The 20,284-nt window shown below is 34.0% G+C and overlaps 1 protein-coding gene across 11 annotated transcripts in view; it reads left to right on the top strand.

The window, feature by feature from the left end:
* P4HA1 (prolyl 4-hydroxylase subunit alpha 1) overlaps positions 1 to 20,284 on the top strand; it is a 102,865-nt gene that overhangs the window by 70,728 nt on the left and 11,853 nt on the right. For 7 of the 11 annotated variants that reach the window (XM_081074376.1, XM_081074373.1, XM_081074381.1 and 4 more), the window contains 4 exons: positions 1,389 to 1,585; positions 4,648 to 4,824; positions 7,216 to 7,286; positions 17,331 to 17,430. In XM_081074376.1, the coding sequence (XP_080930502.1) occupies positions 1,389 to 1,585; positions 4,648 to 4,824; positions 7,216 to 7,286; positions 17,331 to 17,430 (545 nt within the window). Of the gene's footprint in view, positions 1 to 1,388; positions 1,586 to 4,647; positions 4,825 to 7,215; positions 7,287 to 8,317; positions 8,389 to 17,330; positions 17,431 to 20,284 lie in introns of all 11 variants that reach the window. The other 4 variants (XM_081074377.1, XM_081074374.1, XM_081074379.1 and 1 more) reach the window with 1 other exon arrangement.

Below are 20,284 nucleotides of genomic sequence, written 5' to 3'. Positions count from 1 at the left end.
TCTTATAAGGATTTTACCGCTAGTATTTTGAACAGAGATGCAGCATTTCTCTAAGTACGATCCAGGCACCATGTGCATCAGAAGTACTTGGATACTGATTAGAAATGAAAATTCCTTGATCTCCACCCCAGATCCACTAAATCAGAATCTCTGGAGGTGGAGTTGTATGCTCATAAATTCAGCTGGCCGTTGGTATATAACGAAGTTTTGAATCTTAAAAAAAAAGAAGTAATTTTTATGAGTAGATAAATGTGTGTTGGAAGAGGAAAACAGTTCAAAAGGATTGGTCATCTGAAAATGAACTTTTGATAATTAGGTTATTTCTTAGTTGAATGAATTAATAAATTGAAATATTAGTTCAAGTACCCTTTTTTTCCGATATTTTTAGTGATTTTTTCTCTTGACCCCAAAAATATTTTACTTGTAGAAAAATTTTAAAAATAGAAAAAGATATGGAAGAGTCATCCATAAGCTGTCACCCTAAGATACCCACAAGTTTTTTGTTTCATTGTATATACCCCTTTTCCCTGCCCACACACATTTTTACAAAATTAGGCTCGTATTGTATATCACACAACATATATTGTGAACAGTTTCTCAAAGACAAGAAATATTTTACAAATAAGGCTAGATTTCCTAAACATGTCAATTAATGCCACAAGTGAAGTTTCTACATACTGTTCTGCATTTTTTATTTGTGTGTGTGTGTGTGTATGTGTGTGTGGTTGGGGTTTTTTTCTCCCGGATGGGTGGAGTAGTCCTCTTTTCCCCTACTAAAAGATAGCTAAAAATCATGACTAGCAATTCAGAGGTAGTTAGTGGACTCTGGCTTCTTGCAAAATTATATCTTTAGTTTCTCTTTTCTGTCTCACTTAGACTTTTGGGGCTGAAATCCACTCAGCCCTCAGAAACAGGCTGTGTTCTACATTTATAATACATCTGTGGTAAAGGTTGTTTTTGAACTGTATACCATGTCTTCTCCATGGTGATTACATTCCAATTTCAGAAAAATCTTTCCCATTGCTTAAAATAAGTAGAAGGAGTAGTATTTTAAAAATTCATTTGACATCAAATTGATCATACATAGTTCCTTTGGCTGATTAGTAAGTTCTCAAAGTAGAAGCAATGATTGCTACTTTGACATAAATGGCTGGTTCTGTCTCCAGAACTCTTTTTATATAGGGTGACTGTATGTCCTGATTTTCTTGGGGCATTAGTCGTTTACACCTGTTGTTTTAGTATGATTTTTATTAGTGCCTCCTTTCATTCTCAGAAGCATCCTGATTTGGAAGGTAATTTATATGGTCCTCTACTTTTCTATTATTGTATTCTGATGTCTGAACAATATAAACTTACTCAATGGGCATGCTCTCTTTCTCTTCTAATAGATCCAGAACATCAGAGAGCTAATGGTAACTTAAAATATTTTGAATATATAATGGCTAAAGAAAAAGATGCCAATAAGTCTACTTCAGGTGACCAATCTGATCAGAAAACCACACCGAAGAAAAAAGGGGTTGCTGTGGATTACCTGCCAGAGAGACAGAAGTACGAAATGCTGTGCCGTGGGGAGGGTATCAAAATGGTAAAGTGGAAAAGCCAATTGTGTGTGTGAATGTGTGTGTGTGTATGTGTTTGTACATAGTTCCAGAATAAATCAAGTTCTTTTATGTTTAAGCCTATGTGATAAAAATAATAATTACTGCATAAAGCATTACAGTGTGCCATATCATCTTATTGTAGGTGTCACACTTAATATGCTCCAGTTGTGAGTAAAATAGCTTTAAAATAAAACTTGTGAATCATATACCATTACACGCATTTTTGGTAATATTACCCCTTTCATAGATTAAAAGAGGCTTATATTTTTAAGGTGAAGGATCAGATAATTTAAGGGAAGTGATAAAGTTTTTCCTTATATCTTAATGCAAAAGAGATTCCAGCAGTCTTGAAAAGAAATACTATACCATTCTAATCCATACTATGAAACATGGATTCATCTATTCAGTAATCTCTAGTGGTTTTGTTGCTGGTCAACCGTGACAAGATTGCTTAGTGAATTGTTTTAGTCTATTTAAGACATGTAAAAAATGCAGAAAGACATTCAACAGATTTTGACTTTAACATTTTTTTTTGTTTTTTTGTTTTTTTATTAGTTTCAGGTGTACAAAGGAATGTAATAGACATTTACACCCCTCACAAAGTGACATTTATTCTTTATAATATTAAGATGTGTCTATAAACATCCTTTTGTTTATTGTATATTTATTTGTATTTATAACTTAGAGTACTGGTGCTTTAGGATGTTAATAGATAATAGGCCCAAAATGAAAAAGTTCAAGTCTAGGGCACAGAGGTTTTTGTTCAGCCTCAGGACTTTTCAGAGCGTTTTTATGGTAATGTGCATTGTGGATATGATATACATTGTTTCCCAACAGTGATAATGACACCCTATTTTAAAGAATATTGTGTGGTACTAGTGTTCAGCTGAATTCAGGCATACGTAGAAGGAAGTAGATGGGTGAATTTTTGAAGTTAAGTACTTTTAAGTGTAAACATTTGAATAGCGTTTAACTTTTTGTCTACTAATAATAAACTCAAGCTGGGCTTTACATTTTGGTGTTGATGACTTTTTGATATTTGATGATTTACTGTTGACAGCCTAACTTCTAACAGCAAATAAGTAGATTGTACCTACATTGACACTTTGATAGCGAAGTTCATGGAGTCCTAGAAAAGCATGCCTACTTTTGCTGTGGGAGCTATGAGTAAATACAAAGATGGTGACACTTTGTTAGACTCACGAAACATTTTTTTAAAAGATCACGTATAAATATTTTGCTATCTTTTGAAGATAGTAAAAAATAACCACACCATTATCACATCTAAAAAAATTTACAGTGGTTTCATAATATCGTCAACTATCTGGTTAAGTGTTCAGATTTCCAATAGTAAGCACATATTTGTATTGCCTTTAATAACTCTTAAGGAAGAGAGCAAACTATAACTCGAGGTTTAAAACATCAGTCTGCTAATTTGCCAGTTTGTTGTTATGACACACACATCAACCCTGCCCAAGATCAAAGAACATCATTTTTCTCAAATCCATCTCATCAGTATATAAAAGACGTATTTGATAGAATGTCTTGGATTTGACTCTAGGTAAATAAAGTACATGGAGAATAAACATGAATCATTATTTGTTTTAGCATGTTAAGTAATAATTAAAACAAAAACAAATATTCCATATATATGTATATATACATATATATTGATGTGTGTGTTGTATCAACAAACTGGCAAATTAGCAGACTAATGTTTTAAACCTCGAGTTCTATTTTGCTCTCTTCTTAAGAGTTATTAAAGGCAATAAAAATATGTGCTTACTATTGGAAATCTGAACATTTAACCATATATATGTGTATATATATGTATATGTATATGTATGTATATGTATATATATGTACATATATACTTGTTTAATCAAGAGAAGAATCAGCAGTGGAGTAACTTCAGTTAATATAATACACAGATGATTGAAAGAAACATAATACACAGATGATTGAAAGAAACATTGTTTGTTTTGTTGACCTCTCTATTTTTAAAACCCACTAATAAAAGCACCTGGTTTCTTCGTTTAACAATTTTTTTTTTTTTTTTAGATTTTATTGGGGAAGGGGAACAGGAATTTATTGGGGAACAGTGTGTACTTCCAGTACTTTTTTTTTTTCCAAGTCAAGTTGTCCTTTCAATCTTAGTTGTGGAGGGTACTGTTCAGCTTCAAGTTGTTGTCCTTTCAGTCTTAGTTGTGGAGGGCGCAACTCAGCTCCAGGTCTAGTTGCTATTACTAGTTGCAGGGGGGGTGCAGCCCACCATCCCTTGCGGGAGTCGAACCGCCAACCTTGTGGTTGAGAGCTCCTGCTCCAACCAACTGAGCCATCCAGGAGCTCAGCGGCAGCTCAGCTCAAGGTGCCGTGTTCAATCTTAGTTGCAGGGGGTGCTGCCCACCATTCCTTGCGGGACTCAAATTGAGCTGGCAACCTTGTGGTTGAGAGCCCACTGGCCTATGTGGGAATCGAACCGGCAGCCTTCGGAGGTAGGAGCATGAAACTCTAACCGCCTGAGCCACTGGACCAGCCCCTATTTTCTCTTTTTTAGCGCTACCCATTTTCATTTTTGCTTTAAAAGAAAGAAAAAAATCCTTTTTTTGGCCCTTAACATTTGACTGGGAGTGTTTTAGGAAAACCTGGTTAGGTTTTGTTTTATTTTTTCTTTTAGAAACTTTCTCTTTCTGGGTGCTTCCGTGGTTACTTTGTGAAATGTGTAGCAATGCTGGTCACTCATATTTCCATAGACATTTCATTATTTCTTTCATACTTATAACACCTGAACTTTATTTTGATGAGAGAAGGGTTAAAAGAGAAATCTCACCTTCTTTCTTATTTAGGCCTAAATAATCATTAATAAACATTTGAAAAGCCTAACATCCTTTGTTGCAAAATATTTGCAGAGAACTGTTTCTTTTGTGTGTTTTCGTCCACAGATACTCTGTGTATACACAACCGTGATTATTGTTTATTATCTGCATAGGAACAAGCATTAAAAATATTATTACTCTAATATATTTATCATTTTCTTTACGTTTAGACTCCTCGGAGACAGAAAAAACTCTTTTGCCGCTACCATGACGGAAACCGGAATCCTAAATTTATTCTGGCTCCAGCCAAACAGGAGGATGAGTGGGATAAGCCTCGTATTGTTCGCTTCCATGATATTATTTCTGATGCAGAAATTGAAATTGTCAAAGATCTAGCAAAGCCAAGGGTAAATAACTTTTTTTTTCTCTCCTCAATTTACTACACCTGCTATTCAGCTTTTCCTTTGCATGATTATAGAAATGATAAGTGATACGACAATAACCCCACAGATAGTTTAGATATTGTTGCTGCAACGTAATGGAATTGTTAACTAAGCTCTGTTGATTTCACTTTTCCTCAGTTTGTTATCAACGCAAGTAACATCCTACAAATGGGTTTTAAACTCTTAATTATGAAAATCATAGATGAGATTTTTATTTCACACTTAACAAGTTTGTGTTTCAGCATCTTCCTGAAAAAGTTTTCTATGTGCTTTGGAACCCTTGAATCTCAGAGACTAATCCAAGACCAACTTCTTATGTTTTATATTTTTATCTGAAAGAATACTTGAAGTATTTTTATTCCCTTTTAGGCACATTTTTACTAGAAAGATATAATTGAACACAAGCATCATGCTACTTTGAAATAATAACATAGTTTTCTGACTTCAACCCACCTCATTAATCTTAATAAGAAAAACAGTTTAATGTAAACACAATCCTGTCAACTTAGTGGTTAGTGTAGAAATTCTTTTTTTGTGAAAATGTGAGAAAGAATACCCTTTATGCTCTTGCCCTTTTCCCCATCAGCTTGTTCTTAAAACCTTTTCAGTCTTATTGATAGTAAAATACTAACTGCCATCACTTTCATAAAGAGATTGTTAAGTAAACACTAGCCATATTTTTGTACAGGAGTTGGTAATTTTTTTCTGTCAAGGTCCACATGGTAAATAATTTTTAGGCTTTTTGAAAGTCACATAGTTGGTCACAACCACTCAACTCTGTTGTTGTAGTGGAAAAGCATCCACGGAAAGTACAAAAATGAGTGTGGCTATATTCCAAGAAAACTTTATTTCCAAAAGCAGATGGCAGGCTGAATTTGGCCCATGAGCTATAGTTTGCTGATTTTTGCTATATTGTAAAGGTTGCATTATCTGGATATCTGCATTGCAAAATAAACTTAAAAGTTAGAATTTTTGTTTTTCTTAGATTTTAATACTTTTCCAAATTTCTACTTCTTGTTTTTTGTTTTTCTTTTTTTTACCAAAGATTACATTTTAAATGGAAAAGACAGGTCTGATATACATGAGTGTTGTCCAAGGGAGTTTTTTATTTTTATTTTTTTTAATTTTTATTGGGAAATATTGGAGAGCAGTGTGTTTCTCCAGGGCCCATCAGCTCCAAGTCGTTGTCCTTCAATCTAGTTGTGGAGGGCGCAGCTCAGCTCCAGGTCCAGTTGCCGTTTTCAATCTTAGGCAGGGGGCACAGCCCACCATCCCATACGGGAATTGAACTGGCAACCTTGTTGTTGACAGCTTGCACTCTAACTAACTGAGCCATCCAGCTGCCCCTCTGGCAGCTCAGCGGCAATTCGTTGTCTTCAGTCTAGTTGTAGAGGGCGCAGCTCACTGGCCCATGTGGGAATCGAACTGGCAACCCTGTTGTTAAGAGCTCGGGCTCTTACAACTGAGCCATCTGGCCTCCCCTCCAAGGGAATTCTTATACATCTCTACGTATAATTACATCATATTCTGTCATTCTCTTTTGTATTCCTATTTTAGTCCATTATTTGTGGTCCATGAACCAAAACATCTTAGTAGAATATTTATTAAGAATTCATTTCAACTTAAAAATCAAGTCTCATACTTCTAGGTTTGGAGGTCAAAGTCTTCAAAGGGGATGGCTCAGATGGGTTATTTTGACCAAGGGATTCAATGGCAATAAAAACTCATATTATTTTATTAACCTCAGAATCATCGTCCATTTAAAAAAAATGTTTAAAATAATTATCTCTGCTGTCATTTCTTTTGTACTGTTTTTAACATTTATGAGTTCATTTCATTTGCATTTGTGCTCAATCCAAGATTGTTTCACTGTATATGTGAAATATATGAGCAGATATCTTGAAGGAAGAAAAGATCGATTCTGAACAACATTAACCTTTGCAAAACAGTTCCATCACTAAGAAAATTAAAATCCAAAGTTTGGAATGGATCATTAACTGCAAATAGCCATTCTTATAATTATAAGTGGACTTCAAATTTTAGAAATTTCTCCTTTCTTCACAGTCACATCCTTTAATCATTGGAAAAATTTGATTTTCAATCTCTTTTCATTGTGTACCCTCCATTCATGAAAAACAAAAACAATTTTTAAAATAACGTTTAAAAAATAACAAAAACCTAAAAAAAAAACAAACCACTGGCTTTCAAAGCTCAGCACAAGGTGACTGGAAGTCTATGGAGTCATTTTCTCTTTTCAGCCTCCATTGTAAAAATCCCCGAATTCTGACTGGTTGGATAAATGTGATTCATTTTTTTTGTTTTGTAATGCAAGTATTTTGATGGTTGGCTTCACAGCTGAGGCGAGCCACCATTTCAAACCCAATAACAGGAGACTTGGAGACGGTACATTACAGAATTAGCAAAAGGTAAGAGATGTGTATGCTGCATATTTTGATCTCTAATGAGTGTTTTGTACATCCTACAGGAATTCTTCATTTAAAGGAAGTAGGTCATTTTCAGTCTCCAGCTCAAGTCACTGCCTATTTATGCACGCATGGATAATAAACTGCTTTGTGTTTCACAGGTCTTTCCCTTTAACTAGAAGTTCTGTTTTTACTCTAAATTGGTCTGTTATTTTTAGGGAATTAATATGCTTTGCATCTCTGTTCAGGTCAGGAATTAAATATCCTGGAAATGGCTTGATACTTGTTTTCTTTTTCCTTTTTATTGCCAAAGGGGGAAAAAAGAGAAAGACGCAGCCTGGATTAATCTGGGAGTAGTCTTTGTGTGGTTCTCTCACACTCATAAATACTGCGGTAAATTCACATCATCCTTCATGGGTGATTGTATTGGCATTTGTTCATACATCTTGTAAAATACCATTGTCATTTTGGAGTAATCTATACTCCTCCTGATGGAGTTTTTATTTTAAAAAACTTGCTGACCTAAAAGTTGGCAATGGAAAGGACAGAGTTATGCTTCTGATCTGTCTTCCAACTACTATTACTTGTGAATTTTGTTGGCTTTTACTTTGCCAGAAAAACTTAACAGCAGTTTTGTCTTGGTGAGAGTTTTAAAAAATGAGTTTAAATAGACTGCTAATTATTATTTTATCAGAATATTTAAAGAATGTTAAACTTCTAGAGCTGAGAAAGCTCCTGTGAAACCCAGTTGCTATAAATCATTTACATACAGCTTCAATTTTTTTTTTCTTAAAAAAAGTGAAAGGACAATAATAAATCGACAACAAAAATTTGTCAACTTGTTTTCTCTTGATTTGGAAGTGGCTTTTCTTAGTGCCACCTTTCTAAATGTTTTTGCTGATTTGAAACCATTACCTATCATCCAGTCCAATCTGAACCCTCCAATCACCTGTGGCTTGGCAAAACAAAATAAAACAAAAGTCCAAAATTGCCTGCTACGTGAATAAGTCCTTGTCCTTTCTCTTTTTTTGTAGCTGAGCCGAGCTACAGTACATGACCCTGAGACTGGAAAATTGACCACAGCACAGTACAGAGTATCTAAGAGGTAAGGGAGTAATGGAGAGAATTTTAGTCATATTTAGACCATTTTCTTTCTTGAGAGTCTAATTTTCATAGAACCCATGATATGGCTTCAAAGACCTAGGCTGTTAGGCATAGATATTTGATGACAACAGTGCCTGAATTTTCAAGATGGATTAATAAATAGACATGGTTAAGGGGCAGTTAATAGAGATTTTCCAGAGTAATTGACTAGATTTCAGAAACCCTGCTGAGACTTCCCAAACCCTACCAGCAAGGTGAAGTTATATTCTCATACTGAAGGAAGAGAAGTTACCCAAGACCCTTCAAAGAACAAGGCCTAACTTGGTCTCTGTAGTAAAGCCTGGGTTTAAAAATCTCTTGGTGGCTCACCCAGTAGCTAGCTGTAGGTATTAAGAAAGTAAATACCTTCAAGAGATTGCCTTTGGAAGTCAATTTGTTTCAAATTCTTTGTTTTTAAACAATGTTTAAAAATAACATACTAGCTGATAGATTACTGAAATAATTTTTAACAATTGATAACTAATTTATGTATATAATAGAGTTGCTCATGGAGTAAGTGACATTTTTCCAACGTAACTCCTTTTCCATCTACTTGTTTATGTAAAGGTTTCTCAGTTCTCATAAAAATGAAAATAGAAATATCATTGAGCTGAATTCAGTCTCATTCTAGCAAAAAGTAATATTTATCCACAGATACAATACCTAACTGAACATAACACAATAAGCCCCATCCATCTCATGAGGAACATTTTAATATGTTTTCACCTTTTATACTTGATAATGATTGTTTAATCATGTTATTTACATTAACGGTACTATTAATATTAATAATTGTAGTAACTCATTCCAGACGAGATTATTGTAACACTTAGACCTTTATGTTACAGGAAATGTATTTTTATCAAGTTATATAAATATTTTTATTGTAGAGAAGTGTAGTATGATGAAAAAAGACTTTTAGGCATAGAAATATATTACTCTAGGACAGGGCTTCTCAACCTTAGCACGACTGACATTTTGGATCAGGTAATTCTTTGTTGTTGGGAGATGTCTTGAGGTTTGTAGGATGTTTAACCAATCTCTGGTATCCACTAGATGCCAGTAGCACTCTTTACTCCAGTTGTCACAATCAAAAATGTCCCCTCCTGGGCAAAATCTTCACCACCACCCTCAGGGACTCCACTTCTCCACCCCTGTTGAGAACCACTCTTCTAGGATAAGAATGGAATGAAAATTCAGGCTCAAGACAGGGAAGAAGGAATTATTTAAAATTTCCAAGTATTAAAAAAATACTTGCTCATGTATTTTTTTTTTTAAGTGGCTGATGGTAGGCATTATTGTATTTAGAGTTTACTGGATACGTTAAAAAAGGAATCATTTTTCAGAAATTACCACTATTTTTAGAATGACAGAATTAAATCCTTTGCAACAATTATGTTAAAAGAAATTTAATTGTCAACTAGAAAATTATGCAAAGGAGTACATAGATTTTAACAACTATTTGTACTTGAACAAAAAAAATTTAAATATTACTGCTGTCAGTCATAGCAAAACTACAGATTACATTGATTCATTTCCTTATTCTTTTTGGGCAAAGCTGTAGGTCTTTCATATGTGAACCTTCATCATCTCCACACACATATCCTGGTTTCTTAATTGCCCTGTACCATTACCTTCTCCTTTGCCCAGTTAAAAAACATAAAATTAAATTTGCTATAATTTTGATTCAGGAACACTAATAGATGGTAAGGATTTGTAAAAACTAATTTGTATAGATATATTTTGAGACATGATTTATAATGTTTCTGTGCATTATAATTAACTCTAATTTTAAGTTAAGCTAATTTTCCATTTTATTGCAGAACCTTATTCAGGTCTAAAAAAAATTAACCCCTTATCTGTTTTTAAGAAAACATAGCTTTAGCCATTACATATTTTATCAGAGATTATTGCATGCTTTTAGACATTTTTACTGTCATAAGGCTTGTAAGTGTCTAAATTCTCCAGATTTGATACTTTTAGGAAGCATATAAAACAAAAATTCATGAACTTAGTGTTTTGGAAGTCATTTTTGAAAGTTTTCTATTATACAATGGACCTTTAGAAGAAATAGCCAGCCCACGGAGTCATTGGACTCTTACCAAGAAGTCAAAAGAAATTACTCTTGGAAAGATGACCTATAAACATTTTTTTCCTTAAGAACTAAGTATTTCTAAACATTTTGAACTTATTTTTAAATATTTTAATTTTGTAGCTCTGAGAAGCAATTTTTTTAGATTTTTAAGAAAGGCACAACCATACTTTATATTTTATATAGCAGCAGACATTTAGTGAGTTAGCATTAGAAGAGTGAGCAACACCAAAATAAACTCACCCAGCCTGGGCAATGTGCAGTGTGTGTGTTTCTGTTCAAAACAACCTAGTAAAAAAGGAATTCCATAGCACCGTGATTTTCATCTTTACTATTATGAAAATTGTTCAGCAACCCTTTTAAAAATAAAACATATATGTTAAAAAAGAGGGTCTTAACTGTTAAAGAAGGAATTTGCTCCATAAAATACCCACTACATTTCACATTTTAACACAGAAAGGTTTTATTTTGGGAATTTAATAGCTACGTCTAGACACTATCTACTCATCACTGTAAATATGAATTTTTAAGATTCCTACAAGTGAAATGAATGAGTGTTTTTTGTTTCCTTTATATATTATTCCTCTGAAAAAGACATATAAGATGCAAAATAGAAGAAAGAATTTATGTGTATTGATGTTAGTTAATGTAATCCCTTTTGCTCTGGAACCATCTGTATTTTAAAAGGATCAGAAGGGAATTTCAAATATCTGTATTTTGAGAAATTTCTAAGTGATCGCATCATATCTGGAAGTGAAAATATGTTTCAATATTCAGCAAGTAGAATTTTCTTCGGGCAAAGTATGTGTGGGAATCCATTACTGTTTAAAAAACGCAAAGTTTTTATTTACTTTATTGACTGTTAACTTTTGGAAAGTCATCTCTGTCTTTTCCAATATTAAAAAAACAACAACTGAAAATTTACTACAGCTGGTTAATGGAGGAGCTAATAATTTTGGCTAAATCAGAGAAATGGAATTTTAGTTTTTGAAAGATAAATGTTCAGTTATGTACACTGAAAAGACAGCTTAGTTGTGTGAGCTCATGAAGTCCAGTTAAAGTAATATAAATGACGCAAATAAACAATTTAGTGCTTCTTTGATTCTGATGGGTTATTCTTGGAAGTGGTTTTAATTTTTTTTACTCCAAAGTAAAAACAATTGAACCTTTTATTAAACTCAAGATTGAATTTACCTACATTAGCAAGGAGCAAATATAGTGTAAAAAATGCATGAATATTTTTACAATATAGAGGCAAATACAAATAGCTTTGAAAGGTTTCAGATATATTTTTAAGTTGGAATAACTTTTAACAACAGCATTGCCCTCTATTGGGTTGCTTAGTGGTTCTCATATTGGAATCACTGAAATGGACAGACCTATAGCATTGTATAATTGTCCCACTAAAAACCAAAGGGAATAGATAAATTCCCAGTCTAGGTGATTAGCCTTTCTTTGTTAACCATCAAGCACTTAGAGAAAAAATTTTGAAAGTTTTGCCCTTTGTAACTGGCACTTTGGATCCTACATTATCTTTTGCTTTTGCAAAAAAATCGCATGGTAGTTTTATATTAGCTGATTGTAGATGTTAATTTTCATATGTGTTGGGTCAAAAGAAGACAGATTACATCATTTAGATTTTCCTTTGGAGGTTTTGTAAGGATCTCCAAAACCTCCCAAATGGTATTGTCTGCCTGTTTACTTGAGTTATGCCTTCCTCACTAATATATTAGAAATACAGTCAAGCAGTGTGAGAATGTTAATCCTTACTCAAATAAAGCATTCTAGTGATACTTTTAAAAATCATATATTAAAAGAATAATACAGATTTTTTTAACAGTAGAAACTCATTAGAAAGAGGGGAAAAAATGTTGAAACGTTACTCTTAATTGAAATGTAAACTTAGCTCTCAGGTTCCTGTCATTAAGACCAAAGGAAGATATTTTGGGTTATCTTGTTAATGGAGAAAAGGGACACATATGAAATTATCTGGAGAAAGAGTTCTGTTTTGGTTGTGGCACAAAATTATGTCATAGGAAAAAAACTGTAGAATTTAGTGACATTTTCAATTATAGTTGTACAAAAGGTAAGATGTTCTTCAAAAGATTTTTCCTATTACAGTAAATGCTGTGACTTTTTATTCTGACTCAGCTAAAACACAGAATACTAGAAGAACCTTGATTTCTGATGATTTAATTTAATGCAGGAATAAGACTTCCAGCTCCTAAAGAATAGATAGTTAACATATATTACAGTATCATTGTCTCCACTGAATTTTTCGCAATGTCACAACAGTGTAAATTCAGAGCAAATTTCTTAGACTACCTGATAGGTCTACAGTAATGTTGCTGAAGACAGATTTGTAGTAATGGTTTAAGGATGGGATTCAGATGAATAAAATGTTTTAGATGTATGAGGTTCTTCAGCTAAGAAGATTCTTATATTTTGAAAAGGTTTTTCACATGAAAGTCAAATGAAGTGAAATAACTTCCCATGCATCCGTAGAATTCATTTTACTCTTTAGTGCCTATAACAGAACCACAGTTAAGATAACAGAACAGTTTTTTAAATGTGCAGTCATCAATGACTTTACTAAGCTTCAAACCTTCCACTGAGATCTTTTTTGACATAATAATAAGTGCAAATTAAAACATTTTAAAAAATTTAAACAAAATACTTTTGCCTCTAAGATTGGTAAAGATGAAAAAGATTGATACTGGCAAATATTTTCTGAAATGGGCACTCTCATAATAAGTTGGTAAGAGTCTAAATCTGTAAGGATTTTTTGGAGGGCAGTTTGACATTATTTATCAAAGAAGTCATCTAGCAGTTCCACATCTAGGAATTTATCCTACAGAGAGATATTTCCACAAGTGTGCAAAGATAAACGAAAATTTCGTTACAATATTCATAATAGAGAAAAATTAAAAATAACCTTATTTAACCAGTGGTTTATTGACAGACCTTCATGGTCCTTTTGGAATTAAAGATACTTTATTTTAAAAAGAAAAGCAATAGTTTAAAAAGCGAGAAGTGGAAATGTAAAGTGGTCTAGTCACTGTGGAACATAGTCTCAAAAAGTTAAACACAGGATTATCGTATGATCCAGAAATTCCACTTTTAGGTATATACCCAAAAGAATTGAAAGGAGGTACTCAAACAGATACTTGTACAACCATGTTCATAACAGCATTATTCACAATAGCCGAAAGGTGGAAACAACCCAAGTGTCCATTGATGGATGCACGGATAAACAAAATGTGGTGTGTCCATGCAATGGAATATTATTCAGCCTTAACAAGGAGTGAAGTACTGGTGTATGCTACAACTTGGATGAACCTTGAGGACATTATCTCTAACTGGAAATGGATAGTGGTGATGGTTGCACAACTTTGTGAACGTACTTAATGTCACTGAATTGTTCACTTAAAAATGGTTAAAATGGTAAATTTTGTCATGTATATTTTACCATATTTAAAAAACAGTCAAAATGGTTAATGTTATGTTATATATTTTTTGACCACAGTAATTGATTTGAATGAAGTAGTACTATGTGAATTAACTTGGAAAAATGTCAGAAGTATTTTCAGGGGAAAAAAGTGTATGTGTGTATTGAGGTGGGAGATTGGAGGGTGGATATATTCCTATTTTTTAAAAAATTCTCTGTTTATACACAGGGAAAAGTGTTGAGAGGATATACACCTATTTGTTAATAGTGTTGACCTGTGAGGAGTGGGATGAGGAAAGGGACTTCGTATACTTTTTGTATTGTTTGAAATTTTATAAATATTTCTTCTTTTAAAATAGCTTTATTGAGATATGCACATACCATCCAATTTACTCACTTAAAGAGTACAATTCAGTGACGTTAGTATATTCAGTGAGTTGTGTGTCTATCATCACAATCAATTTTTATCCCAAAGAACATTTTCATTACCCGAAAGAGAAATTCTGCACTCTTTAGCTATAACCACCCAATCCTCAGCCCAGCCCTGGACAACTACTAATCTTTCTGTCTTTTTGGATTTGTCTATTTTGGATATTACATATAAATGAAATCATATAATATGTCTTTTGTATCTGATTTCTGTTACTTATCATAATGTTTGAAGGTTCATTCATGTTGAAATATCAGTACTTCATTCCTTTTCATGGCTGAATGATATTCCATTGTATAGATACATCACATTTTCTTATTCGTGTGTTAATAGACATTTGGGTTGTTTCTGCTTTTTGGCTATTACGAACAATGCTGCTCTGAACATTCATGTATAAGTCTTTGTGTGAACATAAATTTAAATTTCTCTCATGTGTATACCTAGGAGTAGGATTGCTAGGTGATATGGGAACTCTATGTTTAACTATTTGAGGAACTGCCAATTTTCCAAAGCAGCACCATTTTATGTTCCCACCGGTAATGTATGGAGTGTTCCAATTTCTGAATATTTTCACCAACACTTGTTATTGTATCTTTTTGATTACAGCCATCCTAGTGGGTGTGGTTTTGATTTGCATTTCCAGGGTGGCTAATGATGTTTAACATCTTTTCATGTGCTTATTGGCCATTTATATATTTTCTTTTGAAAACTGTATTCAGATCCTTTGCCTATTTTTAAATTGAGTTATCTTTTATTGAGTTGTAATAATTCTTTATATATTTTAGACGCAAGTTATAGCTAAATCACTGTTTAAGGTCACAAAGACACATGACATGCCTATATTGTCTTGTGGCCCTTACATTTAGGTCTTTAATCCCTTGTGAATTAATTTTTTTCATATGGTATGAGGTATGAGTACCACTTCTTTTGCATGTGGTAATCTAGTGTCCTAGGACCAATTTGTTGAATATAAAAAGCATTTCTTGCTTTTATAATTTAAAAAGTGAAAATGAAAGACTGCAATGGTAACTGCTAGAATGGGAAAGGAAAGGTGTTCTTGGTAGCAGGAAACTTCAGGCTGAAAAGTAAGCAAGCATTGTCAAGGAAAAGATTAAATATGAAAAGGGAGGCAATAGCTGTTGGAATAAGGCCAGTGGAGTTAGAAAGGGTAGATTAGAATACATACATACTGTGTTTCCCCGAAAATAAGACCTAGCTGGACCATCAGCTCTAATGCGTCTTTTGGAGCAAAAATTAATATAAGACCCAGTATTATATTATACCTGGTCTTATAGTAAAATAAGACCTGGTCTTATTAAGTTTTACTCCAAAAGATGCATTAGAGCTGATGGTCCGCCTAGGTCTTATTTTCGGGGAAACACAGTAGAAGATCCAGCCGCTGTAAGGCTGAAGAACAGTGCCTCTACCAAAGTACAAGAGAAACAGGTATGGAGGGATGCTTAAATATTGGTAGTAGCAGGGAAGGAAGTTGAAGATACCAGAAGAAGAAGACAGGTTCCCTATGGGTGTTAGGTTCCAGGATGGAATAGGAACAGTTATCAAGATGTATTTAGTTTGAAACTTTATTAGAACACTTGCCAATCTTTTGTTGCAATATCTATAAAAATCAAGTCAGTAATTGGTTGCTTATTTCAAAAATCTATCAAATTGTTGCCAGGCAGAAAGGCTAGGTACACTGACATACAAGATTGCTTTTACCAGGAACTCAAATCACGTTGTGAGAAATAAGTTCCTAGTGTATTTGTCAGCTACATCCTTTATAACAATAACATTCTTGGATCCTTCTTATTTCTGCTACACTGAGCTACAACCATCACCATTATCTAATTCCAAAACATTTCTGTCACTCCAAAAAGATCCTGTACCCATTAAGGGTCTTTCCCTCTTCCCCCCACCCCCTGGCAACTGCTAATCGACTTCATGTATCTATCAATGACCTATTCTGGACATTTCATATATGTGGAATCATAATATGTGGCCTTTTGTATCTGGCTTATCTTAACATGTTTACAAGGTTGTGTCATGTATTAGTACATCATTTCTTTTCATGGCACAGCAATCCATAACCTGGATATATCACATTTTATGTTTCTATTGACAGATATTTGACTTCAATTGATGGACACTTGTATTATTTTCACTTTTAGGTCATTAATAATGCTTCTATGACCGTTTGTGTACAAGTTTTTGTATGAATGTATGTTTTAATTTCTCTTGGGTATACACATAGGACTGGAATTGCTGGGTCATATGGTAACTCTGTGTTTAACAACTTGAGGAACTGCCAAACTGTTTTCCAAAGTGGCTGCATCATTTTACATTTCTACCAGCAGTGTATGAGGGTTCCACTTTCTTCACATTTTCCCTAACACCTGTCATTGTCTATCTTTTTTATTATAGCCATCCTTCTGGGTTTGTATGGGTACCATTTAAAAACTTATTTATGCAAGTAATACATGAATTTTTTTTCTTATAAAGTAGTAGCATTATCTAAATCAGACTAAAAACCCTATGACCTCCACCCCAATCAATTCCTGTACCTAACCGAGAAGGAACAATTGTTTTCAGTTTCGTATGCCTTTTTTCAGAATTTAGAAAAAAATCTCATTGTAGATAGCCCTATATAGCCTTCTTACATTAATCCAACTGTTTTCATAAAAGCTCTATAATAAATGAGATTAGATTTTTCTTTTCCAACCTCTAACTTAAGAATATGACATCTTATTTTTTCATAACATCTTTTTAAATTACAGCATTCACTAGTAAAAAAAAATCATGCCAAACAAGCAAATCAACCAAATGCCTATAATAAAGGCTTACTGTCCCATATATTATGGCTTTTTAAATGATACTTATGGGTCTTCATGTATTGAAACATTATCAGTAAAACTAATATTTTCTTCTTGTTCTTAGTGCTTGGCTCTCTGGCTACGAAAACCCTGTGGTGTCTCGAATCAATATGAGAATACAAGATCTAACAGGACTAGATGTTTCTACAGCAGAGGAATTACAGGTGAGTGAACACATTATCTTTAAATTATATGCTTTCACATTATCCTTAAGTTGTCTTTACACTTCTTCACAAGACGCTTCAGATGAGATTTCCTGACACTGTCTAGGCAGTACTCAATTTGCATGATAGTTTGGGACTGTAAAAGTGAATAATTAAGCTGAAACCTGCAAAGTGATCTTCATAAGCAGTGGGAAAATTATGATTGTTCTGTGACCTTTAAAATCTGTCAAAACATTAAAAACTTTCTGTCAAGTATAAATTTATAGGGAAATGAAAAATATGTAATACTAAATATTAAGTACACTGTAATTTTTTTTTTTTTTTTTTTTTTTTTTGTCATTCCTAGCCCTGTCAGGTACCAGGGTAATTTTTTTGTTTAAATAATTTATTTTTTTCTCTTTTCTATTGAGATATAATTCACATACCATAAAATCTACCCTGGTTTTGTTATATTCACATGGTTTTGCAGCCTTCAGTACTGTCCAATTCCAGGACATTTTTATCACTCCAAAAAGAAACCCCATATACTTTAAGTACAGGCACACCTCACAAATATTGTAGGTTCGGTTCCAAACCATAGCAGTTAAGCAAATATCACAATAAAATGAGTCACACGAATTTTTTGGTTTCCCAGCATATATAAAACATCATGTTTTCAAGGTATATAAAAGTTATGTTTACACTATACTATAGTCTGTTAAGTGTGCAATAGCATTATATCTAAAAAAATGTACATTCCTTAATTTATAAAGACTGTATTGCTAAAAAAAGCTAACCCATTTGATCCTAGCAAGTCGTAATCTTTTTGCTGTTGGAAGGTCTTGCCTCGATGTTGATGGCTGCTGGTGGTTACTGAAGGTTGGAGTGGTTGTAGCAATTTCTTAAAATAAGACAACAGTGAAGTTTGCCGCATCAGTAGACTCTTCATTTCACGAACGATTTCTCTGTAGCATGTGATGCTATTTGATAACATTTTAGCCACAGTAGAAATTCTTCCAAAATTCTAGTGAGTCTTCTGAAACTGCCACTGCTTTATCAACTAAGTTTATATAGTATTCTAAATCCTTTGTTGTCATTTCAACAATCTTCACAGCATCTTCACCAGGAGTAAATTGCATCTCAAACACCAGTTTCCTGAAATTACAGTATCTCATTGTCATGAGATGGCAGCAATTCAGTCAAACATCTTCAGGCTCCACTTCTAATTCTAGTTTTCTTGCTATTTCCTCCACATCTGCAGTTACTTCCTCCACTGAAGTATTGAACCCCTCAGAGTCATCTGTGAGGGTCGGAATCTTCTTCCAAACTGCTGTTAACGTTGCTATTTTGACCTCTTCTCGTGAATCATGAGTGTTCGTAATGGCATCCTGAATGGAGAATCCTTTCCAGAAGGTTTTCAATTTACTTTGCCCAGATGCATCAGAAGAATCGCTGTCTATGGCAGCTATAGCCTTACAAAATGTATTTCTTAAATAATAACACTTGAAAGTAAAAATTACTTCTTGGTCCGTGGGCTTCAGAATGGGTGTTGTATTAACAGGCATGAAAATGACGTTAATCTCATTGTACATCTACGTCAGAGCTCTTGGGTGACCAGGTGCATTGTTAATGAGCAGTCATATTTTGAAAGGAACCTTTTTTTTCTCAGCTGTTCTCAACAGTGAGCTTAAAATATTCAGTAAACCATGTTGTAAACAGATGTACTGTCATCAGGCTTTGTTGTTCCATTTAGAGAGCACAGCCAAAGCAGATTTAGCATAATTCTTGAGGGCCCTAGGATTTTCAGATGGTAAACGAGCATCGACTTCAACTTAAAGTCACCAGCTACATTAGCCCCTAACAAGAGAGTCAGCTTGTCCTTTGAAACTTTGAAGCCAGGCATTCCCTTCTTTCTGTGGAGGTCCTAGATGGCATCTTCTTCCAGTATAAGGCTGTTTCATCTACATTGAAAATCTGTTATTTAGTGTTGCTACCCACCCGCATTAATCACTTTAGCTAGATCTTCTGGATAACTTGCTGCAGCTTCTACATTGACGTGTGCTGCTTCACTTGACACTTTTATGCTATGGAGACAGTTTCTTTACTTAAACCCCACGAACCAACCTCTGCTAGCTTCAAACCTTTCTTCTGCTGCTTATTCACCTCTCTCAGCCTTCATGGAATTGAAGAGATGTAGGGTCTTGCTCTGGATTAGGCTTTGGCTTAGGGGAATGTTATGGCTGGTTTGATCTTCTATCCAGACCACTAAAACTTTCTCCATATCAGCAATGGGGCTAATATGTCTTATTATTTGTGCCTTCAGTGGAGTAGCACTTTTAATTTCTTCCAAGAACTTTTCATTTGCATTCACAACTTGACTGGCACAAGAGGCCTAGCTTTCAGCTTCTTGGCTTTCGACATGGCTTCCTCACTAAGTGTAATCATTCCTAGCTTTTGATTTAAAGTGAGAGGATGTTTGACTCTTCCTTCCACTTGAACACTTAGAAGCCATTGTAGGGTTATTCATTGCCCTAATTTCAATACTGTTGTATTGAAAGAATCGGGAGCCCTGAGGAAAGGGAAAGAGGAAACGGCTGGTTGGTGGAACAATCAGAATACACACAACATTTATGGGTGTGATTCATGGTGCCTCAAAATAATTATAATAGTAACACAAAGATCACTGATCACAGGTCACCATAACAAATACAATAATAATGAAAATGTTTAATATATTGTGAGAATTACCAATATGTGACACAGAGACACAAAGTGAGCGAATGCTGTTGGAAAAATGGTGCAGATAGACTTGGGTTTGACTCAGGGTTGCCACAAACCTTCTATTGTAAAAAGTGAAGCACACAGTAAAGTGAAG

The sequence above is a fragment of the Rhinolophus hipposideros genome (assembly GCF_964194185.1).
Source record: "Rhinolophus hipposideros genome assembly, chromosome: 15".
In the NCBI taxonomy this organism is placed as follows: Eukaryota; Metazoa; Chordata; class Mammalia; order Chiroptera; family Rhinolophidae; genus Rhinolophus; species Rhinolophus hipposideros.
Note: the sequence above shows the minus strand (reverse complement) of the source record. Positions and strands in the feature narration are given on the sequence as shown.